The following is a 27,061-nucleotide window of genomic DNA, read 5'->3' as shown; positions in this document are numbered from 1 at the left end:
ACTAATTACCACTCTTGACCTTCTCTGTGCGGCTCTCTCCTTTCGTTCTAGCCCTTTACCAATCACCAGGGTCTACGTATCCTTCTGCTTACCAGGCTGGGCTCCTTTTTTTCTCCCTTTTCTACTATTCCAACTCCATTTGTGCAATTCATAGCTAGCACAGCGCTTGGACATCTGGGACATCGAACTGATGGTTCTGCAGACGACCTTCAATCTCACCCTAACTAAGTCATCCAACATTCTCCATCGTTGTCCGCCTTCTCTTCTCCTATTCTTCTACTCTGCTTTGTTACTCTATTTCTCTCGCTGGCCCCCTTTCTCGACTATCGCCGACCACCGAATCATATTGGACTCTGGTCCCGAGAAGACCACAGTTGTGGCTCGTGCCCACTCCCCCCAACCCAAATTGACCCAAAATCCATCAACTGGGACCCCCCTCCTCCCCGAACCCTTGACCACCCTTTCGACCCTGTCGCATCCCTTCTTCATCCTTCCTCCTTTTCACCTTTCTTCCTGTCTATTCTTCATCCTCCCTACTTCCTTTGATCGTCATCAAGTCTCCCTGCTTTACCGACAGCTTTAATATCCCCCTGTTCGTTTGCCACCGCCATCCTGGGCCCAGCCCCAGGATTTCCGATTTCCTACACGAGGGCGGTGACGCAGGCCCTTCGACGTTCCCGCGATCATCCCTCATTCCCCTCCACACTCTTGATTTGAACTGTCATATTCATTTTCGCCGAAATCTCGCTCTCTCCCCTCGCACCTCTTCGACTCGGTCTCGTTCTCTCGATCCCGGTTCACCATGGTGACCGGCAAGTCGCATCCAGGCGGCGAGCCTGTTCAGCTGCCTGCTACCTCCCCTGACCCGACCGGATCCAACTCCCCACCTTCAAAGCGAGATTTGGCTTCTTGGTGGAGGCAGTTTAAACGAAACACAAGGAAAGATGAAGTCAAAGGTACGTGATGTTGATAGTGCTCTGAGAATGCGAGCGCAAATCGGCGGTGCTCTGTTGGCTAGCATCTCTGCGCCGCGAGACGGCTTTGTCTGCGCACGCTGCAAATCGCGATTCCCCTGAATGGAAATTCTGGCGCTGCTCAGATATTGGTTTCCTGCGCTCCGTGGTCGTAGCGCGGAAGTTCCTCATCGCGGAGCCTCGTCTCTCGCTCAACGGGAATTGTCTTTCCGGAAACATAAGCTGACCTGTTTCTCGCAACAGAACCAACCCGAGGCATCTTTGGCGTACCACTAAATGTCAGCATCAAATATGCGAACGTCGCTATCTCTCTCACTGGAGAACATGGCAAAAGCCATATCTATGGATACGTACCCATCGTCGTAGCCAAGTGCGGCGTGTTCCTGAAGGACCGAGGTTCGTACAATCAGAGCTTCTACCCCCGCCGACCGAGCAACTCATTGCTGACACGATTCAATATAGCCACGGACGTAGAAGGTATCTTCCGCCTTAATGGTTCGGCCAAGCGCATCAAAGACTTGCAAGAAATTTTTGATTCTCCCGAGCGCTACGGAAAAGGCCTCGATTGGTCTGGATACACGGTGCACGATGCCGCCAACGTCCTGCGTCGATACCTGAACCAGTTGCCCGAGCCTATCGTTCCCCTAGAGTTCTACGAGCGGTTCCGCGAACCCCTGCGCGTCTATCAAAGACAAGTACAAGCTGAAAAGGAGCATGTTGAGACCGAGAAATTCGATCACGCCAAGGCCGTCGAGACCTATCAGCGCCTCATTGTCGAGCTACCCCCGTTGAATAAGCAGTTACTTCTCTATATTCTGGATCTCCTGGCCGTCTTCGCATCCAAGTCGGACCAAAATCGCATGACATCAGCCAACCTGTCAGCCATCTTCCAACCCGGAATGTTGTCTCACCCGCAACATGACATGTCGCCAGAGGAGTACAAGCTGAGTCAGGATGTGTTGATTTTCCTGATCGAAAACCAGGATCACTTTTTGGTCGGAATGAGCGGTACTACTCCCGATGAGCAGCAAGTCAAGGAGGTTGAAGCTGGCCTTCAGCCTGCCGCTTCGTCCAAGGATGTTGAAGGCGGCATCGTGTCTCGTCCCTCAACAACTTCAAACATTCGACGCTCCGTTTCAAATGCGAGCGGCAATGACGGTCATCGCAAGATTGACAGCGTCCGGAGAAATGTCTCCGTATCTTCGCGTAACTCCCGCGGCTCCCGTCATTCAAACAATGCTCCTTCTCCCGGTACGCCCACCTCGACCTCGGGTGGTGGTGTTCATCGAAGCAACACCCTTCCCTCCAAGATGGGCCCCGTTGTGGCATCGGCCCGTTTTGTCCGCGCTGGGGAAACTGGCTCGGCCAACCCGTCAGGTCTCTCTGTTTCGCATCACAGCTCTCGATCCGCGAGTCGAGCACCCTCCCTGCGTGAGGAGACTGAGCCACAAAAGCCCAGCACAGCTCCGTCGGGAACCCCCATTCGAAGCGTCTTTGTGCACACATCAACTCATGGTCCTATCCCGGTCGCAACAGCTGAGCAGCTTAACATCGTCGAGCGCACTCCACCACAGGAAAATAATGAAACCCACAATCCCCCTCAAAGCCCTCCACCCGCAACTCTACCACCACAGAACCTTCAACTCCAGGGCCTAGCGGGTCCTGTGTCTCCCCCACCCCAGGTTGTAACTCCGACTCGTGAACGAAAGTTGTCCAACTTCTTCACCAAATCTCCACCACCCGAAGGAGAGGCGCGTCAGCCTAATCGTCTCAGGAAGAAGCGTATCCCGGGCAGTGCTAGCATCAGTGCACAGAGCTCAACCAACTCTCTCGACCCGCACTGGGACAGCTCTTTGGAACCAAATCGGGATCGAAAGTCTTTCGATGGTGCGGTAGGAGATACTACCCCAAAACCTCCCAACACTGCGACGCTGAGCAATCGTGATGCACACTCTGAATCTACTCCCACCCTGGGCGATAGCTCTTCGCACCCCAACACGGACAACTCTTTGAGACCCCATCAGTCGCGTACACCATCAATGAACTCTCGGTCATCCTTCACTGATCATTCAGACTTGGAACAACCCGAGGATGGCTCACGCTCCGAGCGCCGGGATAATCGACGCAGCTGGCGGTTCCATCGCTCGTCCAAGCGCAGCAGTGAGCAGATCGGGCTGGGTCTCGCTTCTCCTCCCCTGGTTGCCAGCGATTCTGGTGCTGCGCAAAGCACTACCTCATTTGGTAGCGGATCGCATCAAAGTAACGATCCTGCCAGTCAGCCCTTGAGTTTGGATGCCGGCATCCAGGGTAACTCAATTCCTAATGCTGAACCGGAGAAGAGAAGCCTCTTCGGCAAATTCAAGGCGAAGATGGCTCAAGTCGTGAAGGATGACCGTGAACGCGCGAAGAGTCCAAACCAGTCAGATGAACCATCCGCCACGAGTCAACCACTCTCTCCAACTATCCCCAACCACGCGAACGGCAAGCCTCCAGCCGATGTATTCGCCGAGCATCCTAAGGAGGAACCCCTTCGCTCACCCGCTTCTCCACTACCCGGAGCGGGCCTCCCTCCAGCCATCCCCGAGGAACCAAACAGCCCAGAGGCCCCCTCTGCAGCCGCTGAGGAATTCAAGAAACAGCTTGAACCCGAGCCTGCAACCACTGCTGAAACCACAGCGGTACCAACGGAGACACCCGCTGTCGCCGAACCGTCGAAGGAAACAACCCCTACCGACAAAGAAACAACCGCATGAGTTGATGATGTGTGATACGACGATTCCGAAACCCTTTTGATTTTTGTTAAGAGTCCTATACTCAAAGCACTGTGTCTGTGTATTGCTTTAACTAGCCCTTTTTTCTCTTTCGCAAATTCTTCCTTTCCTCTTCGTTCATTCACTTCCTTATACAGCGTACCTTCCGACTTTAGGCATCATCGGATTGATCCCTGCCAAGGGAGTGTTAAACTGGCTTCTTTCAGCTTGGCGTTGTTTGGCGCTTAAGGGTTACTAAAGGTAACCTTTTGGATCGGATGACTTCAGGTTAAAATCCCCGTGTTGGTATTTGTTCATGTTTTGGTCAGTGAGATATCCGTGTCAAGCCTCGGTGGCTTTTCGTACCTGTTGGCACTATTTGGTTTGTTTGTGCCGTGTCTTTCTGTCTGCGTGTTTATTTTCTTCGAAGGCCTGGTCTTGCTCCGGGTCGTGGTGCTATATGATAGGATCAAACGTGTTGGTTCCAGAAGGGCTTTATGAGTCTGTTTGGTAAATTTCTTGTCCATTTCTGTCCGACTTTTTGCTTTGTTGGTGTGCCTTCTAGAGAACGGTGAAGAACTCGAGGCTTGCTTTGTGCTAGATCGACGTGAAGTAATGAGATCCACGAATTATGACTGTCTCATGGTAAATGCTTCATTATGGTTTTGGCTCTTGTTGGGAATTCTTCACTCAATCTGAATTCCCAAATAATGGTCCACATCTCCATGGAGACGTCAATGTCGTCGTTCTCTTTTTTGTCCTCTTGTAGCATGATTTCTAGTAGTCTTTGGTAGCATGGAGGACGTGGGACCCAGAGTCAGCTAGCACATACGCCACTGTGAATGTCTTTATGGCCATCTTACGTGACCTTATTCTGCTCCAGGGAAAAATATTACGCAATAGATATGACACCTTTATAACTCTTGATTTGTTCCAATGAAAAACTTTTACTATAGTTGTATAGGTGGTTCTATAAATTGAAGCAAAATCGTCGCCTGAGAATCCAGGCGACAACAACAATGCAAATATGTCAAATGTACCCACATCCATGGAGGGCCCCTTCCCATCCTCATTCCGAGCCAACCGGATCTCCAAAAAAGACACAAGAAGAAAAGCGAATCCCAAGGAGTGAAGCGCAAGTTTCAATGCGCCCACGATGGCCTCCGTAACTTCGCCTTCATCCGTGAACACTCAGGGCTCACCAACTCAAGCCCCGGCCGAGAAGCCCTCCCCTCCGCCCATCGACATCCTCCCCTCCCAGCTCGCGCAGGCCTATTCATACGTGCATCCAGCAGTCCTGCTGGGGCTATATGCGTACCGGTTCGAGGCACTGGTCGCTGATCCTGTGCGGGAGCTTCTTGCGGACCTGCCATGGCTGGCTGCCCTGCAGATCTCCTTTGTGATGCTATGTCTCCCGCCGGCTGGGTCGACGTCCACTGAAGCTGGCGCTGGAGCTGAGGAGGAGAAGAAGAAGGCTCCTAAGTCACCATCAGGCCCCCTTCGCCATGGGAAGCCTGGGTATCGGCGGAAGCACTCGTCGGGAAAGAGCTCTTGGGCGTGTTTTTTCGCCAAGTTGATGGTATGAACCTACTTCTTTCCGTTGGATCCTATTATATTCGCTTTGTCCCAACTGCTAACGTTTGATTCACAGCCTGCATTCCTTTCTTTCGCTCTCACATCTCTTCTCGCCACTCCTCTAATCGCCGTCCTCCTCGTTCTCTTCGGTGCCCCGCTTACCACTCACAATGCGGAGACGATCCTCTGTGCCGCTCACATGGCACTTTTGTCTGCAACGGGGCTGGTCTATGTTCACGGTGTGGAAGCATCGGTTTGGAAGGAGGTCTGGGGAATCGCCCGACCTGTGGATGCAGTCTGGGGTAGTGCTCTAGGTACCGGTCTAGGAGCTTGGTTCGGAGCTATCCCGATCCCGCTGGACTGGTAAGTTCTGTCACTTTATACAATGAGCGACATTGGCTAACATGTATCATATAGGGACCGCCCGTGGCAAGCATTCCCTATTACCATCCTCACTGGCGCGTACATTGGATACGCTGTGGGGTCATTGGTCTCTCGGACACCACTCCTCTATGGAAAGCGGATTGAGTTTGCGCCTGAGCAAGCTGAAGAGGAGGAGAAGAAGACTAACTAGAGACCGATTGTATGAATATTGAAGTACGGCGTCTTGTACTTGTTAGAGGATGTTCTCTGTGCATAAGCCGTATTGGGTCTGTTCTCTGATAAGTACGGTCTGAAAAATAGACCTCTCGTTCTAGAATTCGTCACATAATGTATACTACCATTTTAAATCACATCAACTTTTCTAATACCCTGCACTTTAATGTCTTGTATTCTGGGTATTGTCCTCGATTACTTGATCTTGTTTGGCCAGCCATGCCTCCTCGCTTTGCGGGCACTTGAGTCTTCATGTTTCATATGAATGTTCGAATATTCACATATCAAAGCTTGCTAAACTCTTTGAAGCTACCATGTCGACCAGACCCTTTACTGAACTTGGCAGCACCTGCGATCGCCTCCTTAGAGACAACCTTGACACCAGCATTAAACTCCTGAGACATAGCATCCTGGAAAGACGAAGCCTCATAGGCACTATAGTAGGCAGACCGACGATCCGTATTCATACAAAGCTCCGGAAAAGCAATAAGCTGCTTAGCAATGTCCAGTGCCTGTTGGAGAGCCTGTCCCTTTGGAACCACCCGATTGGCAAGTCCCATCGCGAGAGCCTCTTGAGCCCCCACAGGGCGACCAGTCAAAATCATATCCAGGGCGCGTCCCAGGCCAACGATGGCCTGTAAACGGACGGTGCCTCCATCAATTAGAGGAACGCCCCAACGGCGACAGAACACGCCAAAGATTGCATCTTCTTCAACAACGCGCATGTCTGCGACGAGGCTGAGCTCGAGTCCCCCTGCCACGGCGTACCCGGCCACAGCAGCGATGACGGGTTTCTGCACGATCAGCCGTGAGGGGCCCATTGGACCTAAGTTGCGATCGTTGACGGGCTGGAGATTCTCGGCTGGAGGAGAATCGACGGTTTTCTGGGCGACATTGTGCAGGTCGGCTCCAGCGCAGAATGTGTCTCCAGTGCCCGTCAAGACGCAGACTTTCTGCGTCGCATCTGCTTCAAAGGCGAGCATGGCCTCGTAGAGTTTCTTTGCGGTCGCAGGATCTACTGCGTTCTTTCTCTGCGGTCGATTGATGGAGATGATCGAGATGCCAGGGTTGGAAGTAGTATCAGTCAATACCAGATTCGATTCCGCCATGATAGTGGATGGACATGGTCAGTATCAACATCACCGCGAAGATCGCGTGCTTAACAAGCGGGAGGAGAGACAAAGTTTGGGGTTTCGGAGAAGCAGAGAGGAGATGTGCCTCGGCTTTAGAACCTCCACACTTTGCCATCTTTCAACCATCCGATCACCGCCATGTCGAGCGCGTGTATCATCTGCCACAAGAGAAAGGTATGTTACCTCCGAAGCTACAGCGGAAGGGGCCCATTTTGTCTCCACATTGACACATTGACCTCGCGTTGATCAAGTCGGCGTTGGTGGACTGACGATTTGCAGGTGCGATGCGATTTGGCGATCCACAATCCTTGCACCAACTGCACCAAGTCCGATGTAGAATGCAGGTAAGTAAATTCCCTTGTTGATAGGTTGACGTATAAATACTAATATCAAAAGACCATATACACGGAAACGCAAGAGGTTCACCAATAGCCTGTCGCCAGGGCGCGTACTCAACAGTGACTCAGTGAGTCGGCGCAGTTCACAGCTTCCCGCTGACGCGCCCGTTGAAAGCGGAGGTGCACCGTTATCGTCCTTTGGGGACAATGCACCTCCCGCAGTGAACAATGGCGAGGCCGCTGCTCTCCCGCCAAGTAATGGCGAGCCATTCATCAAAGAGGAAAGCTACCGTGGTCGGAGCGAGTACTTAGGCGGCAGTGTGCCTTTCGACGAGAACATGGTGAGGCCGGGCCACGAGACGACATACACCAGTCCAAAGGCGTCGGCTGCAGATCTCCAGATGTTGCGCGAGCAAGGCGCATTTGAACTACCGCCATTATCGGTTCAAAATGAATTGATGAAAAGTTTTAACAAGTATTGTGCGCCGTGGACGCCGGTTGTTGACCCCAAATGGCTGGACCAGAGCACGCCACCGTCGATGCTGCTTCTCCAGTCGATTTTCCTGGCTGGAAGCAGGGTTTCCAAGGCCCATCTGGAGTATGGGTCGAGTGAGGTCTTCTACCGGCGTGCGAAGCTACTATTCTTCTTTGGTGGTCGCAATAATTCACTGATTTCGATTGTCGCGGCTTGTCTTTTGCACTGGTATAATCCAGTCGGGCCTGAGGATGTCTCGACAGATACGAGTGGATTCTGGATTCGAACGGCTGGAGCAATGGCCTTTCAGATTGGGCTTCATAAGGAACCTCCGCCCAATGCGAAGGATCGGGGTCTACGCCGACGGTTATGGTGGTCTCTCGTGGTGCGTATCTCGCAATAGGGGTATCTGGGATCTCGTGTGCGATCTTTTAACATCGGTACAGGTTCGGGATAATGTCATATCAGTCGGAGTGGGTAGGCCACGCACAATCAATCTTCGAGATAGTGACGTGCTTCCCCCTCCATGAACGATTTTCCTGTGAAGGACTTCCAGGCACAGCTTTTTCTTTCATACTGCACGATATCCTGCCACCTGGGAGATACCGTGGAGTGTTACCTACGACGAGAGATATCCCGACAGCGTCGAGTTGATCTTGAAAACGCTATATATAGATGGGCTAAGCAGGTCATCCCGAAGCTCCGCTCATCTGCTACACTCCAAGAGGACGCTATAACCTCACATTTGGAAGTCCAACAACTCTCAGTCATGTACTTCGTCGTACTGACCATTCTTCATCGCTCACCCACGCCAAACAGCGTACCACCTGCAGCCTCGCTAGTCGCATCCTCATTTATCGCCGGAATCTACGAAGAGTTCCTTCTCCGTGATGAGCTTCGTTATCTAGGACCCGTTTTCGCCTTCTATCCACTATGCAGCGGATTATCCCTACTTTCAAGCTGGCGCTACTCCCAGTTGCAAAGCACAGCCGAGCATGAATTAACAGTCATCAAGCTCTCTCTCCAAAAATTATCCGAACGGTGGCTATCCGCGGTCGGACCCCTACGAGCGTTGAATAAATTGACCGAAAAGGTCCGAGAACAAGGCCCCCTGGACGGCCAACCACCAAAACTCAACTTTGACACGGCTTCGTTCTTCGACGGGTTCGACGTTAGATTGTGCAAGCAGTGGCGCTTGATTGGGCAGTCTGCGGAGCCTGAAACTCCCGTGCCTGCAACAACAGCTACGTGTACACTGGCCGAGGTTCAGGATTCGGATGAGGCGGTTCAGCCCTTTAGTACTCAGCCTGATGACGCGGCAGATGATTTCGGCTTTCCAGCTCTTGATACCAGTATGGAGCCTTTTACTAGTAATTGGGAAGGGTCTGGCTTTGATTGGAGTGGTTCTTGGCTGCTTAACATATAATAGTGTATATTAGAATATAAGGAAGTCTCCCCTCGAGTCCATACATGGGTCGATAATTCTCATGTATACGAAGTGCTGTAACAGCCATTTAGCCTGATCCCTAGTGATAATTCGTACGTGAAACTTTCCCGGTTGTTTCGTTCCATGTTGCAACAACAGCTAATCCGATAATCTAGTACCTGGTAGATTTCGACGACTTGTCTATTCATAAAGAAGAAAAGCTAAACCTTCATCAAATTAAAGTCCGTAGCATGTCATGTCATAAGTATCATAAGCCTGCCAAGTCCCTCGAAATAAAGATCATCCACGCATCTCCTCCGCAATTCTCGCCAATTCTTCAATCTCACTCATTCTTTGCGCCGCGTCCAAAGCAATAGGTTGGAGCTCCGCTGACACAAGCGTGCTAATCTCTCCGACTCGCTGCTTCCAGAACTCCCATCTCTCGGCGCATAATCCAGCTTTTCCATGATAAAGCTTGCCGCCTCTGGTCACGCGCTTTTGCTGCTCGCTCAACTCCTTGTCGCTGAGTTGTCGATAGATCGTCTGGCCGGCATGCGTGATCCATTCGCTCACCACGGAGATGTAACAGTCTCGAGCGATTTGCTCTTGGGGTAGATCATCTTCTAGTGCATCTCGCAACATCCAGATGATCAAGGTATCCCAGCTGAGGAGTTCTTGGCCTACGATTCGGGCCATGAAGGAGTTTTGATTGATCCACTCTGAGATTCCATCGGGATCGGGTTCCCCAATATCTATTACGCGTTAGTTTATTTTATTCCAATGAAATATTTGAAAGGGTTCTTTCACTCACACTCCAGATGGTCCCTCAAACAAGGCCGAAGAATGGGGAAATCTGTCCAAAGATTCTGCTCGCTCTGTTTTCCTTGTAAGCTTTCGGGAATTTCAACTTCCTGAAAGATCTTTACTTACACCCCAAATATCCAGTGTTCTGGTTGGTATCTTTCCTAGTGCTTGCAGGAAAGAAATCATGCGTATTTGACCAGGGTGTTGAGGAGGAACTAATCTCATAACCTGAATGATCAACCCCCACAGCGACCACAGGAAGGCATCTGGATCTGCTGCAGGATCACTCTCATCAACAGGAGCCTCGGGGTCATCTTCATTAAGAGGGAAGAGATCATTTATTTCTGCTGCAGCGTCAGCAGCTTCGATAATCGGACCGGGTTGCAGCAAATCGTGCAGAATATTGAAAAGCTGCTCTTCGAACGGCTTTAGTTCCTCTTCTGCTCTGACACGCTCCAGGTCAAGTTTTTCGTCTCCTGAAGGTGTTGCCATTTTTTGCTGATGTTTGTTCCGATGATATCAATCTCAAATCAGGCTGAAATGTTTAAAAGTAGACACATCGCAGGTGAAGTGCAAGCTGACCCCTCCTTCTAGAATGCCACGCTAGTGAGTGCTCAGCCACCCACGTGCGCCAGTTATGTTTCAGGGTCTTGATCAGATGTACCTAGTAGAATAAATCAATTTCTAAGTAAATAACAGTAACTAACTAGTCTAGTGAGCTTTACTGCTCTTTGTCATTGAACAGACAAAGCCTTTCGCCGTCAGCCAAAACAAGGGTCTATTATGCGCCACAAACCCCTCCAACTCTAGAGCTTGCCTCTGTCATCCTTGATAGCCTCCAAATAATAATACTGCCTAAAATGTTCCAAGCAACCTGGGTTCGCGACCGTGCTGCTGATAACTTTAGGCATTTCTCCCGAGCAAATAACAGATTTCACCAAAGTCTCAACCTTCTTCCCATTAACGGTCATAGGGATCTCGTCCACGCCAAGAACAAATCGCGGGACATGCTTGCTGCTTAGACCCTTTCGAATAGCAGCCTTTAGCTCAAGCGAAAGTTGACTGCTAAACTTTTGACCGGGCTGCATAACCACGAATAAGAAAACAGATTCGTCGGAATCTTGCGGCCGGCGTCGGCCGATGCAAAGGGTGGATGAGACGACTTTGTTGAAGGGTGCGGACTCGGTTATGGAATATACATCCGAGGATCCAAAGCGTATACCTTGAGGATTGAGCACACCGTCGCTACCCCAGAACTGTTAGCATATCAAAACTATGTAGATTGATCATGATTTTTGACTAACCTTCGTCCATGAATCTGCCAGCCCTTCGTCCGAGGATTGTAGCTTGCCCAATCATGCTGAGCCCAACAATTCTCAAACTTGTCGAAATAGGTGCTTTTGTACTTTGACCCGTCTTTGTCGCCCCAGAAGAATACCGGCATAGATGGGAAAGACTGACGACAGACGAATTCGCCATTTTTTCCGGTCATCTTCACTGACTCACCCGTGATGGGATCAGCCACATCCACATCTTGACCTAGCATGGGAAGCTGAATTTCTCCTGGGTAAAGAGGGCCGGCAGGATCAGTTCCAATCCACGATGTTACCAGATCCGTTCCACCAGTCACACTAGTAAGATGAACACTTGGTGGGAATGCACGATAGAACCAGTGGTATTGATCTGCACCGAGATGTGAACCACCTGTCTGCACCATTCGCAACGACGACAGGTCAAATTCAACTTTCGGGATACATCGGGTCATTTCAAGTTCTTGCAGATATCGAGGTGAGCAACCCCAGTATGTCACGCGGTGATATTCGGCAATATTTGCCATTGCTTTTGCGCTGGGCCACAGGGGTGATCCGTCATATAGAACCAAAGTTGGGCCCACGGATAGGTGACCGATCATGATATTCCAGAGCACCCATGAAGTGCTGCTATACTGGAACACGACGTCACCGGAGGTCAGTGAGTTGTGTAGAACAGATGTCTTCTTGTGCTGCAAGATAACGCTGTGACTGTGTACTAAACACTTTGGCTGGCCGGTTGTGCCACTGGTGTATAGGATATACAATGGGTGAGAGAACGGCAATCTCTTGAACTCCAGCTCATCATCAGGTCGTGATGATGACAGAAATTGTTCAAGGGTTGGAAAACCCGGGTCTTCAGTCCCAAGAGGAATCACGAACGCCTTGGGTTTTACAATCATAGCCTGGAGAATATTTCGAATCTTTGCCTCGTTCGAGTGTAACTTGCCCTTGTATGTCGAGTCGCTGTCAGCAAAGAGCACTCTGGGTGTAACTTGTTGCAATCGCGACACACAACCCTAGACCCAGTCAGATAAGCTTTATTGAGTATTCCAAACGAAAGTAGACTTACTTCTTCTCCCAGATCGGGCGCTATGCTGGTCCAAATCGCACCAATACTAGCCGTAGCCAAGAAGAGGCCAACAGACCACACGCTGGTCGAAATAATAGCAGCCACTCGATCGCCTTCTTGAATGCCCAACTGCAGTAATGCACTTCTTGCTTTCCTGATATTCTCTCGCAACAACCCCCACGACCAAACTTCGCCGTTCAAGTCTTGGCCTTCGCGGACGCCAATCAGGGCAGTTTTGTTCAAGTCGCGGCCCGTGACAACATTCTCTGCATAATTGACCGTGGCTCCACGAAAGAACTCGGGCACCTTCTCCATTGGTGTGTTGGGATCAAATGCAGTCGTGATACTTGCAGGCAACGGTGGGATGATGCCAGTGTACCGGTGCAGATCTATCCAAAAGTCGTGCAAATTGCTCACAGACCACTGGTGTAGCTCTTGAGAGGAGCTTAACTGTTGGTTGAATTTTCGGTTGATATGTTCACGATAGATGTTCATGGGGATCTTGTCCTGCGGCAAGGTAGGCTTCCAAATAGGAGATGGGCCTAGGGCTTCGTCTTTGGACACAGGCTTAGCCATATCTCGTGGGAGTTGTACGTTGTATCTGAAAGAAATATGAAAATGATTTATTTGATGATACGGGTGTCGATGTGATCGCGGATAAGTATGGTTCGACCGGAACAGGTCGTCTGCAGCATTCACCTTAATATTCGCTCGGAAATCGGCTGTCGCCAATATACATTCCCCGCATTTCTTACACCTCTCGGTCCACTCAACCCGTCTCAGATAGTTCTGAGTGAATCATACGGTTCTTTTCGGTGATTGTCGGTCGTAATCGGTGCATCTTGCTCGGCAAACTATCCCACGCGTAGATCGGCTAGATGAACAAGGGGAGCCGACCCCGCATGTTATGCTGCTAGCAAGAGCATCATATAAGATACAATCATGATCAATATCGTTCTGGCTTTATCGTGAACTAGGATCGCTAGTATCAACGCTGAGTACTATGTCTGAACGTTTAACTCCTTCCACCGTCGACAATGGATTCATCCTCACAACTCCAGCGCTGAAAAATCCAGCCACATCTGATCTGGTATTCCAACGCATCTTGCAATGTAAGTGCTTTTTGATAATTTTGAAAGCTAAAGCCAATTTTAAACATTAAGCCCTTTATGTGTCTTAAACTCTAACTGAATTCAAATTTCTAGGGCATCTTCCCCAAGATGTACTCCAGAAGATCGCCCCAACATTGGGCACGTTTGGATCTGATGCAATCTCACAAAAGACCAATAATCTCATTGCAAACGCGGAAAGCCAACAACCATATGTTAAAGCCCACAATGTGTGGGGAGCACGATACGAATCAAATGGCTTGGTGACCAGCACAGGGTGGAAGGAACTGGGTAAATGGGGGATCAAACATGGGTATTATCCTTACAGCTCAAGCAGTCAACCCATCTCCTATCATCGACTAACTACCATGTTATTCAACAGCGTTGTCGGACTCGGATATGAAGAGGAATTTGGCCCATATCGCCGCACAGTACAACATGCATTGTGAGTCCCCAAGAGACTGATTGAAGGTCCCCTAGCTGAGCTATCAAAAGCAATTACTTGTTTTCAGCCTCATCGGCTGCTTATTCCTGCCCAGTCTCAATGACCTCAGGAGCAGCACGTTTAGTCAGACACCAAATTTCCGACCTTCCACCAGACCATCCATTCCACGAGCTTTACGCGAAACTCATTGCTCGCGAAAACAATTGGATCTCGGCCCAATGGATGACTGAGCGTCCTGGTGGTAGCGATGTCAGGAATAGTGAGACGGTTGCTACATACTCCCCGCTGGCATCGAAGACAGGTCGTTTTGGTACCATGGAAGAGGGTGATTATTTGCTGTCAGGATTCAAGTTCTTTTGCAGTGCCACCGATTGCGATGTCGTCCTATTGTTAGCTAAGACCGAATCGGGAGAGCTCTCTCTGTTCGTTGCCCCAACCACCAAAGCAGTAGTAGACGCCGATGGTAAGACAAAAAGAGTGTCAAATGGAATTCGCATCCACCGTCTCAAGAACAAGATGGGCACGAAGGAACTACCAACTGCAGAAGTGGAGCTTCGAGGAGTGCGGGCACATCTTATCGGTCCGAAAGACCGTGGAATTGCAACGATTGCTCTCTTGTTGAACACTACACGCACCCACAACTTTATTACAGCGCTCTCTTGTCTTCGTCGTGCTATTGATATTGCAAAGGCGTTTGCTAAGGCTCGAACTACCATTGATCAGCCTCTCTGGACATTTCCCATGCATCTAAATATGCTTGCTCAACTGGAAGTCAAACATCGAGGCTGGATGCAGCTGGCTTTCTTTACTTCATCGTTGCTGAGCTATGTGGATAATGGATTCCCGGCAGGGATATGCGAGGTCTATTCTGTTTTAGCAGAGAATTCAAGTGCTGCAACGGTTGTACTGCGAGCATTTACCTCTACGTCGAAGGCTGTTATTTGCAAATCCGCAACCTTGGCTTTCCAAGAATGTCAGGAAGCAATGGGCGGGGTTGGTTACATCGGTAAGCCTTTTGGGACTCTGTTCCTATGGTTTCATACTTACCAAGAAAACGAAATAGATGAACCTGACGAGTCTGAGTTCAACGTGAGTCGCTTGTGGCGTGACACTGCAAGTAACAGTGTCTGGGAGGGCACGACGAACGTGTTAGCTAGTGAGACGGTACGACATTTGACTAAAGGCCGGAATTTGGATCTCTTCCATACATGGATCTCCAATGCGATCAGCCAAATCTCCGATGTGGCCTTTAAAACGACCCTTCAAAACGTCTGGTTGGCTCTTAGGCCAGAACTTGAGGCCGGTCAAGATGAGAGGGGCCTGGCTGGAGTGTTGGGAGTTGGTCGTCAAATAATCTTCACTTTGTCTTGGCTTGTGAGTGGCATGCTGCTATCTCTAGATGCGCAGCGAGACAAGGACAGGGTTGCCAGAGAGGTGGCTCGAAGATGGGTTTTGGACGGACAGGGTGTACCTGGAGAGTTTGCGTTCACAGATCTCATCTACCAGCAGTCTGCTTTGGCTCAGCATAGAAAGCTGACGGATCGTGAGCGTACAGAGTGGGACTGTCGAATTGTTTGGGGGTTGAGCTTCCGTCTAATGCGTCGGCAGGATACCGAGTGGCTAAGATATAGTGCAGAAGGATGGATATGTCCAGACTGAATATCAGATTTACCAGGTAGAAACTCCCTTGAATGTCTTTATAATGCTGCTCCAAATGCATCTCAGTATTTCGTTGGAAAGGATTGCATGAGTCTGTTTCTGCCGAAGAATATTCGCATTCTTTCATATACTACATAAGGGTCATTAAAATAGGTAAAGCAATAGGAAGTCGACTCCGCATAGTAGTCCTTTTGGTCTCTATCAAAGTACATATACGAACAATCGCTCAATTCTTCAAAAGGTGGAACACTTCAAGATAAAATTATTAAACCAGAGGCTCTTCAATTTGCCGTACAGTATGTCTTCAAAATCCGGGTCAACGATCACAGCTTGGAGCTCGCCTTCTGCAGTGACCGATGCCCAGATGCCCGGTTAGCCGGAAGCTCGACCCCCCAAGCAATTCTACAATCCCATTGGAGATGCTCCTCCCCATCGTCTTGAGTTACGTCTTTAGAGACTGTAACTATATCATGGAATACCTGTTCTCCAACCCCACCTTCAGCACTGATGATCCACCGCCGCGCAATCTCTACGCTGACGGGGTCCTGGTCCCGTCCAGCATCCACGGCCAGAAGGATGCCACACAGAATCCATGCAAGGGTGAACATATACCGACGCGCATCGGCAAGAATCGTAGTAGGTAGCTGGTTCTTTGTGGACAATCGTGCTTGTAGAGCAGACCACGCGACAGTAAGAGTATTCCGAAGCGTCTCGGTGCGAATCAACGACAACGTACGGTCAACCCATGCTGCGAAGATATCAAGATTATCAGCTTTGAGGAGGAAACGAACCATCTCACTAGCTAAGACATTTGTCGTTCCCTCCCAGATGGAATTGACAGAAGAATTGCGCAGGATTCGGGAGATGTTGAATTCGGGTTCATCCGCCTCGTCCATGTAGCCAACGCCACCCATAGCCTCTTGGCATTCCTGGATGCCCAGAACTGACATCTTGCTCACCACGGCCTTTGCGGTGGCTGTGAGAGTGCGGAATACGACGTTAGCTTCGCGGCCGGGACGAGGTAGGTGGGCGTGCTTCGAAGGTTGAGTAACCCTATTCTCGACCAAGCTCATGACGGCAACGGTGAAAAAGGCGAGGTTCATGCCACCACGGTGCTTAACCTCCAGATCTGCCAGAAGACGTAGGTGCATGGGAATAAGCCACAGAGGCTCGCCCACGGTAGTGCGTGCCTTTGCGAAGCTCTTCGTGATGCTCAGGGCGCGGCGCCAGCCCGAGAGGGAGCCGATAAAGGTGTGGATGCGGGTGACATTGAGGAGAGGGGCGATGGTGACAACTCCCTGATCGACTTCTCCGACTAGATGCGCTCTCATATCTTTGAGCTCCAACTCGGCGGTAGGTAGTTCCTTTGTGCCAAGCTTATTCTTCAGACGATGGATTCTCACACCGTTTGAGATCTGTCGAGATACACCATCACTTCCAATGACCGTCCTTCGCAAGGGAGCCAGAAACGTGCTCAATTTTCCGGAGGGAGTCTTAGCCAAAAGAAGGGCGACGTTAGCGTCGGTCGCAGATGAGAAAAATTTGAAGCCGTTGATCAGATAATCCCCATCACCGAGGGGATCGACGCCTGAATCCTTGGGCAAGGGGGAGTAGGTTGCCCAGGTCTCGGTGTTTTGAACATCGCTTCCTCCTGCGCGCTCCGTCATCCATTGGCCCGATGTCCAGTGGTCATCGCCCTCCGAAATCAAGCCATTATATGCCGCATGGAACGGATGAGTCGGGGGTAGCTTCGCGATTTTGGAGGAAAGAATGAAGGCGGCTCCATCAGTCATGCTAATGGGACAGGAATAGAGCCCCGAAGATGGAGAGTAGAGATAGTTCCTAGATTAACGTCAATTAATATCTTGAACATGTAGATCAGCTCAACAGCTTAGGATAGGCTTCTTACAGTGCATATTGAACTGTTCTTCGATCCAGACCCAATGCAGAATCATAACCAGCGGAAACAATTCTATGACGAGCTCCCCATTTCCCTAGTTGCTTCCAGCCCTCAGTGGTAACGAGGCGATCATAATCATATCGTTTCCCCCAAACATTATGGCTCTTGACGTATGGCTGGTTCCGTTCGGCATCTGCGCTCCACTCACGCACTTGCTCGGAGATCGCTTCAGCTCCCAGCTGTGTGAACTGCGGTTCGACTGATCGAAGTGTGGCCGCAGGAAGATACCCTATGCACTGTTAGACTCAAAACTAAACCGTAAGCATCAGAAGCAACTCACATTCCAGCACTCTTCGGAGACTCGTATCGGTCGTGTACGTGTTCTCCAACGAAGCCGGTTGAGTGATGTAGCCGCTCTCCGCAGTAGCTGGCTGAGGTGGTGATGGTGCCATGTCGGATTTCTGTGATAGCGACGGAGTGAAAATAGTAGATTACAACTCTGACAGGGTATCTGACACCAACAGAGACCGAATCCGGGGTATATTCTCCTTATGAACTCTGGTGGGGAACTGAGGAGTGCCACCAAAGTTTACTTGACACATTCTGTGGAAGGACCTCGGCCGGTCGGCTCTCTCGTGCTTCTGAGGAAGAAGGATCCACGCTTCGGCTTCGGCGCTTTCGCGGCGAAACAGGTTGTAAACATTGAATCAGCTATCCAAGTCAATGAATACTGTAATTATGTCGCTAACGACGTGCATATGGAGCATAACACGTTGTAATGTTGCTCTTGGCTTAATGGGCATAAAGATATTGCTTTTTGTTATTGTTCTTGGAATAATCGACTAATGCCACCCAATATGTTACATTTCATGAAGCGTGTTATACCCGGTTTCAATCAGGCTGCGTGGCCCTCGGGCATCAGAGCAAATATGCCAATAAAACAAGCCGCCCAGTTTCGAAGAAGTCACAAACTCCGCTTTTTGCTGTACCGTCGCGGGAATATCGTAGGTCACGAAGCCTCCATCGGGCCCAACACAAGACGCAGCGCCAGCCTCTTTGTCATAATATTCTTGAGCTTCAGGGCGTGGAAGATCGCGATAATCAAAGACGCCGTCCTCCCCGCCGTTACCAGTATACCGCTGACCAGGCCCGTTGCTGCCGAGGAATGATCGCCCATACACAGGCACACCCAGGATAATTTTTCGTGAGGGTACCCCTTGCGATAATACATAGTCAACCGCCGAGTAACCTGAGATGGGTGAACCGTAGAGCTGGGCCTGGTGGCCGGTTTCAGCCTCCCAGGGTCCAGAGAAATCATAGGCCATGAGGTTTATCATGTCGAGATATATCTGAGCCGCAGCCAGATCAATATTCCGCAAAGCCCATTGACCGGCGGGGAGACAGGAGGTCAGAACATAGCGTGGGGCAGGCAAAACTTCGCGCAGCTTGGACAGCAGACGAACGTAATCCTTGCCCTGTTTGGGGTCTGCAGGATGTTCCCAGTCCACTACATGCAGAACATCAGCATTCGTCTTGCTCTTGTGGTAAGTTCATCAGAGGGTAGGTCCTCAGCAACGTACCGTCAATACCATCCAGCCCAAACTCATCCACCAATGCTCGTGCACTTCGAAGGAACGTTTCCACACAAGAACGATTGTGAGCAACAGCTGCGAAATTCTCACTCCCTTTGCCACCACCACCAACAGAGAGGATGACCCGCATCTTAGAGTATTGCTGTTTCAACTGGACAAAAGCGCGGAGGCAGCCCTCCGTGCCGTCCACGGGCATTTGGGTATCTGCCCACTCATCACTGAGCTGTTCAGGGTCGTCCGATTAGAGAAAACTAGATCTACCAGATTGGGAAAATATGGAGCAGTGATATCAGACTTACATAAATTGTGCCATCATCTTTGACCCTGCAAGGATTCCAGATCGAGATTAGCGCGCCTATCTATACGATTCCTCAGAGATGATTGGCTGCGTACCAAGCAAAGGCGTAGAATACGTGAGAGATAAACCCCAGACGGAGCGATGAAGGAGGCTGTTTCTTGTAAACCCGCCAGTTAGGGTAGTAGGCTGCGTTGGTGTACAAGGGCACTTCGTATGAACCGGGCGACTCGGCGGCAGCGGGGTCAACGGCCTGCCGCCTGCGGAACATGCCAGAGAACATGCTTCTTCGATTCTTAAAAGAAAAAGCCCCCTTGTCCCTTGGAAAGAAAAGACCGATCTGAGAAAATAAATAAAAAGACCGCTTGGTAATCAAGTGGGTTGGCCAAAAAGAAACTGTGAGGCACGCGAGCAGAAGAGTAGAATCAATTGAAGAAATACCAAAAGCAACCGCGTGAACTCTCCGGTGTGTTTCCTAATCAGGAATGCGTCACGTGGGCTGCCTGCTGAGTCGTGAGTTGTGAATCTTTTTGGGTTTTCCTCTGTGTCAACCAAATTGCCATCCGCACGATTGGATGGTCTCTGCTAAAATTGAGATTCACATCGCACATCTGGGGCTGTGACCTTTGTGGGGGGTTAACCCATCGGGGATTCGGGTCTAACCCCCCGCCCTCCTCCAATATGATCCGCCATCAACTGGATACGATCGCACGGTGCGAAGTGTGCGGGGCTCTCGACCTAGCGCGAGGCATGCCAGAATTCAGAATTTTTCTCTCACCTGCAAACATGGGGGCATGATGGGACCAGACACAAACAAGAGACGGGGCTGGGAGACTGTCTTCGTATTGCCGCCAATCACCACTGCAGCCTAGAGTGGCAACTCCTCTCTAGGGATGTAGTCTACCAGGCCGCTCCTGGAGATCTCGGGTCATCGGGCCAGCAATTGACAACGCGGGCGTCGCGAGACAGCCCGTTGAAGGGCCACCGCATACCAGGGGCAGCGCCTCACAAGTTACAACCCCAGATGACGTGCGGTGAAAATTCGACTAAAGGCTGCAGTCAGCCCGATTAGGCGGCAGCCCATTCGCTTGTGATGGACATGCATGTGGGGGATGCACAGAGGCGCAAACCCAGTTCCTCAACTTCTCGACTTAGCCTGGACTTGGCCTGGACTTGTACCTCGATCTTGCGCGGACGCGCCAAATGCGCGCAGGCAACCTCCGACCTCCCGGGGCAAACTACGTACTTCGCAACCTTTATTTCTCACAACCTGCGTTATTTCGTGGAGATGACCTCGTGGGAATTTCCCGCCTCCCGTGGCGGAGACATCGACCAGCCCAGACCTTAAGCGTCACGCAGGCCGAGCTGTTATATTTGCTTTTTCTTGCTATGCTCGGATCGCCCGACACGTCCAATCAATTGGCCCATACTTTGCAAGGCGAAGCAGTGCGACAGGGTTTTCTGTCAACCCCTTACTCTTCCCCGCGATGTGTCCAGTACCGGGCAGGTTATCCGAGACATTAAAAATGCACGCCCAGCAGATGAAATCGAAAGTGTTGGGGCATCTACATAACAGAGCCCCTTTCTTTCAAATATTGCGATACAAAAGTCCGAAATTCTGGGTCGTCTACACTGATCGATCACAATCTAGGATTTTGCTAATGCAGGAGTGAAGTAGCAGGATTCAACGCAGCCATCCTCCTCCCAGTCCTTACATTGAACTAATTTCTAGTACTTCACAGCCCTGTTGACTCGCACCCATTCTTTCTCGCCCTCAGAACCAGCTGGCGGGGGTACAAGGCCATTTATTTTCCACAGATCCCTCGGCGCCTCCGTGATGAAGTACTCCCAATCCATGCCTTTAGGTTCGAACACAGGGTTGAGGACCTGGTCAACCCGCGAGAGGAAACGCTGCTTAGATTCATCGCTCTGGAATGCACGTGCAAGATGATAAATCGTTATGCCCGCAAATTTGGCATGGGTTTCGCCGCCGATGAATGAAGAGCTAGGGTCGTACTCTGTGAAATGGACTTGAACGTAGAAGGTGGGTAGGCCGTGGGAGGCGTAGATGTTCGTGATTGATTTGGCGAGCTGCGCTTTCTCAGCTGCTGAGAATATATTGGGACTATGGTTGATGTACCAGGAAGGCATATTGAAGATTACGTGTAGCGTAGAATAAGACGACTGTCCGTCTTTAGAGAAGTTGAGTAATCTGACAGGAAGCCTCCCGTCTTCTATTAATACTTGTGCATCGTATGCTTCTTACATTAACTCGCTTTATTCCTCTCGAAAAGATATTTCATCATTTTCATTCTTATTGGAACCTCAATGTCATCTTTAATACGTGGGATAGAATGATCAGTAATCACACGGGGAGATAGCGTAATATCAAAATCGCCAACCGCCAATCATCGGCCTCGCCCATTCCCTGATCACCTTATCAGATATGGTTTGCCTCGGCATACCGATGGACCAGGATTCTTCATACTAGCGATAACCTTAATGTAAGTGCCAATATTGATTACCAGAGCTCGGCCTTGAATGATGCAATAGCGACCGAGAATTTCGGTGGCACCGTCAGACCTTCTAGGCCATGCAATGGCGAAGTAGGGAACTAACTATTTGGAAATGATCCTTGTCTGTGAAACGCAGGGCATTTTTCGTTATTATCATCAAATCCTGGATTGGTAATTTTATGATTGGTAAGGCTATGAAGAAGCATAGAGAATTCTATAACAGAGATGTATATATGTTCTCTGTTTGAATCGCAACTATCCAGATATCCATTATTCTCGCATACATTCCAACCAACAACGATCATGACAGGGCAACTTATTTTCATCACCGGTGCAACCGGCTTTATCGGCAGTGCTACGGCTCTTGCTGCTCTGAAAGCAGGTTACCGACTACGAGTAGCCGTTCGAAAGCCATCAGAGAAGCTCCAGGCCTTGGTGTCTGAGTACGGCCAGCAGGTTGAATACGTCACCGTACCCGATTTAACAGACGAAGCAGCGTTCCACGGAAAGCTGGATGGAGTGGACTACGTTCTGCACCTTGCCTCCCCTCTCCCTGGAGGCACAGACAAGAAGGATTACTTCGTTCCCGCTGTCAAAGGGACAACAGCCTTGCTGAAGGAGGCGGATCGGGTTGCAAGTATCAGGAAGGTGGTGGTCACATCGTCCGTGGTCTCTTTCATTCCGATCAATGGACTCCCGGAAGGGGGTGTCATCAAAGGTAAATAGGACCTGGCTTCTGCATGAACCAGCATCAACTAACATGTTACCTGCTTCATTCTTTAGAGGACAATGACTGGGATTTCAGCGTGGACGAAGATGCAAGCTTCGAGGATCCCAAAAACCCAGGCCGCACACCTTTCACGCTCTACCACGCATCAAAGCTGCTCTCCAACAACGCCACCTGGAGCTTCTGGGAGAAGGCAAAGCCGCACTACTCACTGGTGTCGATTCACCCAACCTACGTGATTGGGCATAACCTAGTGCAATCGTCTTCGAAGGATTTTGGTTCCAACGGTATCCTTTGGGGTCCTATCATGACTGGCACGCTTAGTGGGCCGAGTTTTGGAGTTCATATCGAGGATGTCGCCGAGGCACACATCAAGGCTCTGGATCCGAGAATTCCTGATGGTTCAAAGTACCTAGTGGACGGTGACAGAATCACTTGGAAGGAGGTGGCTCAAATCGTGCACAGAGATTATCCAAATGTTGGCGCCAAAATTAGTCTGGAGGCTGAGGGGGGAGCTCCACCAGTCGACACCAGCAAAGCAGAGAAAGAACTTGGGATGAAATGGCGCTCTTGGGAGCAGATGATTCATGAGTTGATGGATCAGCAGCTCAGCTTTGTCAATAAGCCGGCTGTCTGATCATCCAGGTTATTTTGGTGAATACCAGGTAGTGATGCGGGCCGCTAGGTAGAGCTTTAAAGCAGTCAGATACATAGCGCGATTGGTGAGACATTCCAGATATGAGCATAGTCCATAGAATTTTAATTTGATGAGCACACAGTCTGTTAATTGAAACACAAAATAATCCTCATTAGATTCAAAATTGTTAACACGGATTTCACCTTGTGGCTGTTAATATGCGGACCATTTCGTAAGCAAACGAGTGCAAACAGTGTAAACACCTGATTTCTAAGGCCGCCAGAACCTTCCACCTCGGATCTCGATTATCTTTAGAACTGCTCCTGTGTACGCGGTTTCACGATCTCACCTCTAGGCCGCCCAGTTATTCCTGGCGAGCTATTCATCTCAAAGCTCAAGTTCTGCTACAACTCGTCCTCTCAAAAAGAAGTCAGGTAGCTTTTGACTTCCTGTCTCTACGATCGCCCTCACCTCGCAGCTAGCTTCAAAAGCCAACATGGCCGCCGATGTGCACAGCGCGGCTTCTCGCGTCCTCTCCGCAGAGCCCACGCGCGACCCCAGCTATAACGATTTCTCCTTCACGCCCTTCCTCCGCAAGAGCTTCGGCTTCGGCCTCGCCAGCGATGTCCCCGTCTGCAAGGCCTACGGCGAAGGCCACTGCCCATTGGGACCTGCTTGCCCAGACCGACATCCCACACCTTCCCGAGTCACCACATCTACCACCACTGCCTCAGGGATGGCGCCATCTACTACACACGGCTCACTCGTCTGCAAACATTTCCTCAAGGGCCTGTGCAAGAAGGGAGTGAAGTGCGAGTACCTACACGAATACAACCTGCGTCGCATGCCCGAATGCCAATCCTTCTCCCGGTCCGGATACTGTCCCAACGGTGATGACTGCCTATATCAGCACGTTCGCGAAGAGGCCCGACTCCCGCCTTGTGAACACTACGACCGGGGGTTCTGTGAATTGGGACCCCTCTGCGCCAAGCGACACGTTCGCCGAAAGCTTTGCTTGTTTTACCTTGCCGGGTTCTGCCCCGACGGCAAAGGCTGCACCAATGCTCACCCTCGGTGGACGGAGAATCTTCCGCGCCCGACAATGCGGACCGAGAAGACTGAGGAAGAGCTGGAACGTGAGCGCGCTCTTATTCGCGAAGAGCAAGAGCGCGAGAAGGAGCGGGAGCGCGAGTGGCGGAGTGAACGAGGCCGGGGTGGTGGTTTCATGCGCGGACGGTATCGTGGCCGAGGAAGAGGTTAGGTTATTTACCAAAAGCGCCACATTTTCTGCGGTCTTGCATTATCATTTCACGGCGGAGGCGTTTCGGGGGCCATTTTCTTATTTCGGACTGATTACTGGCGGTTGTTGAGGACTGTCATCAAGATACCCATTCAAAATTCACATAGCGGGATATAGTTTAAAACCATGATCAGCAAAAAAACGGATTGATAAACACATACAATGCCACGGGAGGCCATGATAGTCTGCCAGCGGCTTGTTTCCGCGGATTCTAGGTCTCTGAATAATAATCATTGTCGTCTTGCCTTGCCAGTTCAACAGTTCAAGGTCCACTGATCAGCCACGGAACTTAATTGGCCAGTGCCTGTAATACTTGGCCGTTTCGAGGTCGCATTATTGGACAACCCTGTGATATGATATGATGATTAATGGCTGTTAGTTGCTAACTAACTACTGTATGATAGTTACAGTATGAGTTTACCCGAGGGGTCGAAAGAATGCCTTAAAAGTCAATGACTTCATCAAGATCAACTAAGCTTCCACTTTGTACTCCATCATTATCAAGGGGAGACTGTTTCCTCTCTAAGATCAAGGGGCTTCAAGCGATTCTAAATTAATCTCCATCACGATAATCCAACTTGCAGATCTGGCCAAAGGAAAATTGATTAGAATCCTCACTTGTCCCTGCCTGAGGGCTTGGCTTGGCAGTGGTATGTATCCATTTGTCAGACATCGGTCAGACTCGACAAAACATAGCTAAATCCGTGTAGACCCGGGTGGAGCCTACCGAGCCAATCATCACCCCGAATTGCTCTGTCATCGATGACTGATGCGCGTGCGTGAAGCTTTGCTATGCTTTGATAATCGAATCATACCGTAGCTAGCACCCAGGTAGCACCGATGGCGCGAGAGCCATTGGCGGGCAAGAGGCCCTCGTTGCTGGTGGGGTCAATGTCCAGAGTGCAATCGGCCAGAAATACTTAAGCTCCCTTCCCCCGCTCACCAATTCCCTGGATCCTCTCTCTCTAAGCTTCATTCTACCTCTCTATCTACCTCCTACGACTCTCCAGTCAAACTAATTCACCATGGCTCCCAAGGTTGCTATTGTCTACGTACGTCAATTCCTCCATTGCAAATATCTTGCACTTTTCCTATGACTTCCGCGACTAACTTCTGGTTCATCAGTACTCGATGTACGGCCACATCCAGAAGCTGGCCGAGGCTGAGAAGAAGGGTATTGAGGCCGCCGGTGGTGAGGCCACTATCTACCAGTGCGACAATTCTTTTCATTCCAATCTGCAATTCTTGGCTGCGGTGCTAATTACCTAATGTAGGATTGCTGAGACTCTCCCTGAGGAGGTCCTCACCAAGATGCACGCTCCTGCCAAGTCCGCCTACCCCATTGCTGAGCCTACCGACCTTCTGGAGTACGATGCCGTTCTCTTCGGTGTCCCCACCCGTTACGGTAACTTCCCTGCTCAGTGGAAGACCTTCTGGGACAAGACCGGCTCCATCTGGGCCTCCGGCGGCTACTGGGGCAAGTATGCTGGTGTCTTCGTTTCCACCGGTACCCCCGGTGGTGGCCAGGAGTCCACTGTCATTGCCTCCATGAGCACTCTCGCTCACCACGGCTTCATCTACGTTCCTCTGGGTTACAAGACCGCCTTCCCTCTCCTTGCCAACCTCGAGGAGGTCCACGGTGGTTCCCCCTGGGGTGCCGGTACCTTCGCTGTAAGTCTACTATGAAGACCATTCTATTAAGCTAGAGAGCCCCAAGCTAATTGATCATCCTAGGGTGCCGACGGTTCCCGCCAGCCCACCGCTCTCGAGCTTCAGATCGCCGAGACACAGGGCAAGTCCTTCTACGAGGCTGTTGCCAAGGTCAACCACCAGTGACTACATGGCAGTGCCGAGTCGAAGCCCGAGACTCCGGCCCCCGCTGCCGGTGCAGCTGCTCAGAAGTCTGCGCAGCCTGCCCAGCAGCAGCAGGGCAGCCGGGAAGCAGCACAGGATAAGGACAGTGAAGGAGGACCATGTGGCTTGCCCAAGAAGTGTACTATCATGTAAACTGATTGGGTTCTAGCTTCTCCTCTTTGTGCTTGTTTTTACTTCCTTTGTGACTTCCCTGGCGGCGTTCTCATAGGCGTTTCGATTTTCTTGATGACGATATGGATATATATATGACCACATCCGACCATAGAGGCTTCTCCTAGATAAAAGCTAATTCACCCTGAATGGAAAGTTCTCGTCACATTGTGCTATCAAAGCTTTGCCAATCAATTGCTCTATAGGCGTCTTCTACCTAACTGTTAGTCGCCTAGACGTAGCTATACATTTCGTAGCCAGCTTTTGGTCACTGGTCCAAATTGCTCCTCTTGAAGTAGAATTCACTGGCAAAGAATTCCAACTTGTATGCCTCGGTCATACTGTACACAAATAATAATAAGTGAATAAGCTTCATTGTCTGGAATATTCCACGAGCCTGTG

At 50.4% G+C, this 27,061-nt stretch overlaps 14 protein-coding genes across 14 annotated transcripts; 8 read left to right on the top strand and 6 right to left on the bottom strand.

Annotated features, from left to right (window-relative positions):
- Window positions 1–802: 802 nt before the first annotated feature.
- Window positions 803–3,727, top strand: N7473_001239 (uncharacterized protein; the record flags this gene model as incomplete). Its single annotated transcript, XM_057147179.1, has 3 exons — window positions 803–956; window positions 1,218–1,370; window positions 1,437–3,727. The coding sequence occupies 3 exons, from the start codon at window positions 803–805 to the stop codon at window positions 3,725–3,727; spliced, it is 2,598 nt and encodes an 865-aa protein (XP_057015065.1).
- Window positions 3,728–4,880: 1,153 nt separating this feature from the next.
- Window positions 4,881–5,873, top strand: N7473_001238 (PIG-F family protein; the record flags this gene model as incomplete). The annotated part of the gene is made up of 3 exons (XM_057147178.1): window positions 4,881–5,303; window positions 5,376–5,662; window positions 5,717–5,873. 3 exons carry the CDS (start codon window positions 4,881–4,883, stop codon window positions 5,871–5,873), a joined length of 867 nt encoding a protein of 288 aa, XP_057015064.1.
- Window positions 5,874–6,180: 307 nt separating this feature from the next.
- Window positions 6,181–7,005, bottom strand: N7473_001237 (enoyl-CoA hydratase/isomerase family protein; the record flags this gene model as incomplete). Its single annotated transcript, XM_057147177.1, has 1 exon — window positions 6,181–7,005. The coding sequence occupies one exon, from the start codon at window positions 7,003–7,005 to the stop codon at window positions 6,181–6,183; it is 825 nt and encodes a 274-aa protein (XP_057015063.1).
- A 157-nt stretch (window positions 7,006–7,162) lies between these two features.
- Window positions 7,163–8,245, top strand: N7473_001236 (uncharacterized protein; the record flags this gene model as incomplete). The annotated part of the gene is made up of 3 exons (XM_057147176.1): window positions 7,163–7,203; window positions 7,309–7,373; window positions 7,426–8,245. Exons 1-3 carry the CDS (start codon window positions 7,168–7,170, stop codon window positions 8,243–8,245), a joined length of 921 nt encoding a protein of 306 aa, XP_057015062.1. The 5' UTR covers window positions 7,163–7,167.
- Window positions 8,246–8,368: 123 nt separating this feature from the next.
- On the top strand, window positions 8,369–9,268 carry N7473_001235 (uncharacterized protein; the record flags this gene model as incomplete). The annotated part of the gene is made up of 1 exon (XM_057147175.1): window positions 8,369–9,268. One exon carries the CDS (start codon window positions 8,369–8,371, stop codon window positions 9,266–9,268), a length of 900 nt encoding a protein of 299 aa, XP_057015061.1.
- Window positions 9,269–9,568: 300 nt separating this feature from the next.
- N7473_001234 (DUF3632 domain-containing protein) lies at window positions 9,569–10,564 on the bottom strand (the record flags this gene model as incomplete). The annotated part of the gene is made up of 3 exons (XM_057147174.1): window positions 9,569–10,020; window positions 10,080–10,143; window positions 10,199–10,564. The coding sequence occupies 3 exons, from the start codon at window positions 10,562–10,564 to the stop codon at window positions 9,569–9,571; spliced, it is 882 nt and encodes a 293-aa protein (XP_057015060.1).
- Window positions 10,565–10,878: 314 nt separating this feature from the next.
- N7473_001233 (uncharacterized protein) lies at window positions 10,879–13,030 on the bottom strand (the record flags this gene model as incomplete). The annotated part of the gene is made up of 3 exons (XM_057147173.1): window positions 10,879–11,317; window positions 11,377–12,401; window positions 12,455–13,030. 3 exons carry the CDS (start codon window positions 13,028–13,030, stop codon window positions 10,879–10,881), a joined length of 2,040 nt encoding a protein of 679 aa, XP_057015059.1.
- Window positions 13,031–13,457: 427 nt separating this feature from the next.
- N7473_001232 (uncharacterized protein) lies at window positions 13,458–15,667 on the top strand (the record flags this gene model as incomplete). The annotated part of the gene is made up of 5 exons (XM_057147172.1): window positions 13,458–13,566; window positions 13,660–13,876; window positions 13,946–14,008; window positions 14,059–15,014; window positions 15,072–15,667. The coding sequence occupies 5 exons, from the start codon at window positions 13,458–13,460 to the stop codon at window positions 15,665–15,667; spliced, it is 1,941 nt and encodes a 646-aa protein (XP_057015058.1).
- Window positions 15,668–15,990: 323 nt separating this feature from the next.
- Window positions 15,991–18,019, bottom strand: N7473_001231 (putative acyl-CoA dehydrogenase; the record flags this gene model as incomplete). Its single annotated transcript, XM_057147171.1, has 3 exons — window positions 15,991–17,509; window positions 17,577–17,856; window positions 17,908–18,019. The coding sequence occupies 3 exons, from the start codon at window positions 18,017–18,019 to the stop codon at window positions 15,991–15,993; spliced, it is 1,911 nt and encodes a 636-aa protein (XP_057015057.1).
- A 360-nt stretch (window positions 18,020–18,379) lies between these two features.
- N7473_001230 (glycoside hydrolase family 18 protein) lies at window positions 18,380–20,747 on the bottom strand. Its single transcript, XM_057147170.1, has 4 exons — window positions 19,553–20,747; window positions 19,459–19,483; window positions 19,148–19,382; window positions 18,380–19,074 (listed from the first exon to the last, which is right to left on the bottom strand). Exons 1-4 carry the CDS (start codon window positions 19,735–19,737, stop codon window positions 18,428–18,430), a joined length of 1,092 nt encoding a protein of 363 aa, XP_057015056.1. The 5' UTR covers window positions 19,738–20,747; the 3' UTR covers window positions 18,380–18,427.
- Window positions 20,748–21,182: 435 nt separating this feature from the next.
- On the bottom strand, window positions 21,183–21,605 carry N7473_001229 (tautomerase family protein; the record flags this gene model as incomplete). Its single annotated transcript, XM_057147169.1, has 1 exon — window positions 21,183–21,605. One exon carries the CDS (start codon window positions 21,603–21,605, stop codon window positions 21,183–21,185), a length of 423 nt encoding a protein of 140 aa, XP_057015055.1.
- A 668-nt stretch (window positions 21,606–22,273) lies between these two features.
- N7473_001228 (uncharacterized protein) lies at window positions 22,274–23,334 on the top strand (the record flags this gene model as incomplete). The annotated part of the gene is made up of 2 exons (XM_057147168.1): window positions 22,274–22,688; window positions 22,754–23,334. The coding sequence occupies 2 exons, from the start codon at window positions 22,274–22,276 to the stop codon at window positions 23,332–23,334; spliced, it is 996 nt and encodes a 331-aa protein (XP_057015054.1).
- Window positions 23,335–23,830: 496 nt separating this feature from the next.
- On the top strand, window positions 23,831–24,595 carry yth1 (cleavage polyadenylation factor RNA-binding subunit YTH1; the record flags this gene model as incomplete). The annotated part of the gene is made up of 1 exon (XM_057147167.1): window positions 23,831–24,595. The coding sequence occupies one exon, from the start codon at window positions 23,831–23,833 to the stop codon at window positions 24,593–24,595; it is 765 nt and encodes a 254-aa protein (XP_057015053.1).
- Window positions 24,596–25,659: 1,064 nt separating this feature from the next.
- pst2 (putative NADH-quinone oxidoreductase Pst2) lies at window positions 25,660–26,470 on the top strand (the record flags this gene model as incomplete). Its single annotated transcript, XM_057147166.1, has 4 exons — window positions 25,660–25,686; window positions 25,760–25,845; window positions 25,909–26,305; window positions 26,369–26,470. The coding sequence occupies 4 exons, from the start codon at window positions 25,660–25,662 to the stop codon at window positions 26,468–26,470; spliced, it is 612 nt and encodes a 203-aa protein (XP_057015052.1).
- Window positions 26,471–27,061: the final 591 nt, after the last annotated feature.

Source organism: Penicillium subrubescens, assembly GCF_028828155.1.
Source record: "Penicillium subrubescens strain IBT 31985 chromosome Unknown utg000001l_segment0_segment0, whole genome shotgun sequence".
In the NCBI taxonomy this organism is placed as follows: Eukaryota; Fungi; Ascomycota; class Eurotiomycetes; order Eurotiales; family Aspergillaceae; genus Penicillium; species Penicillium subrubescens.
The sequence above is the reverse complement of the archived record's forward strand: the minus strand, read 5'-3'. Positions and strand labels throughout refer to the sequence as shown.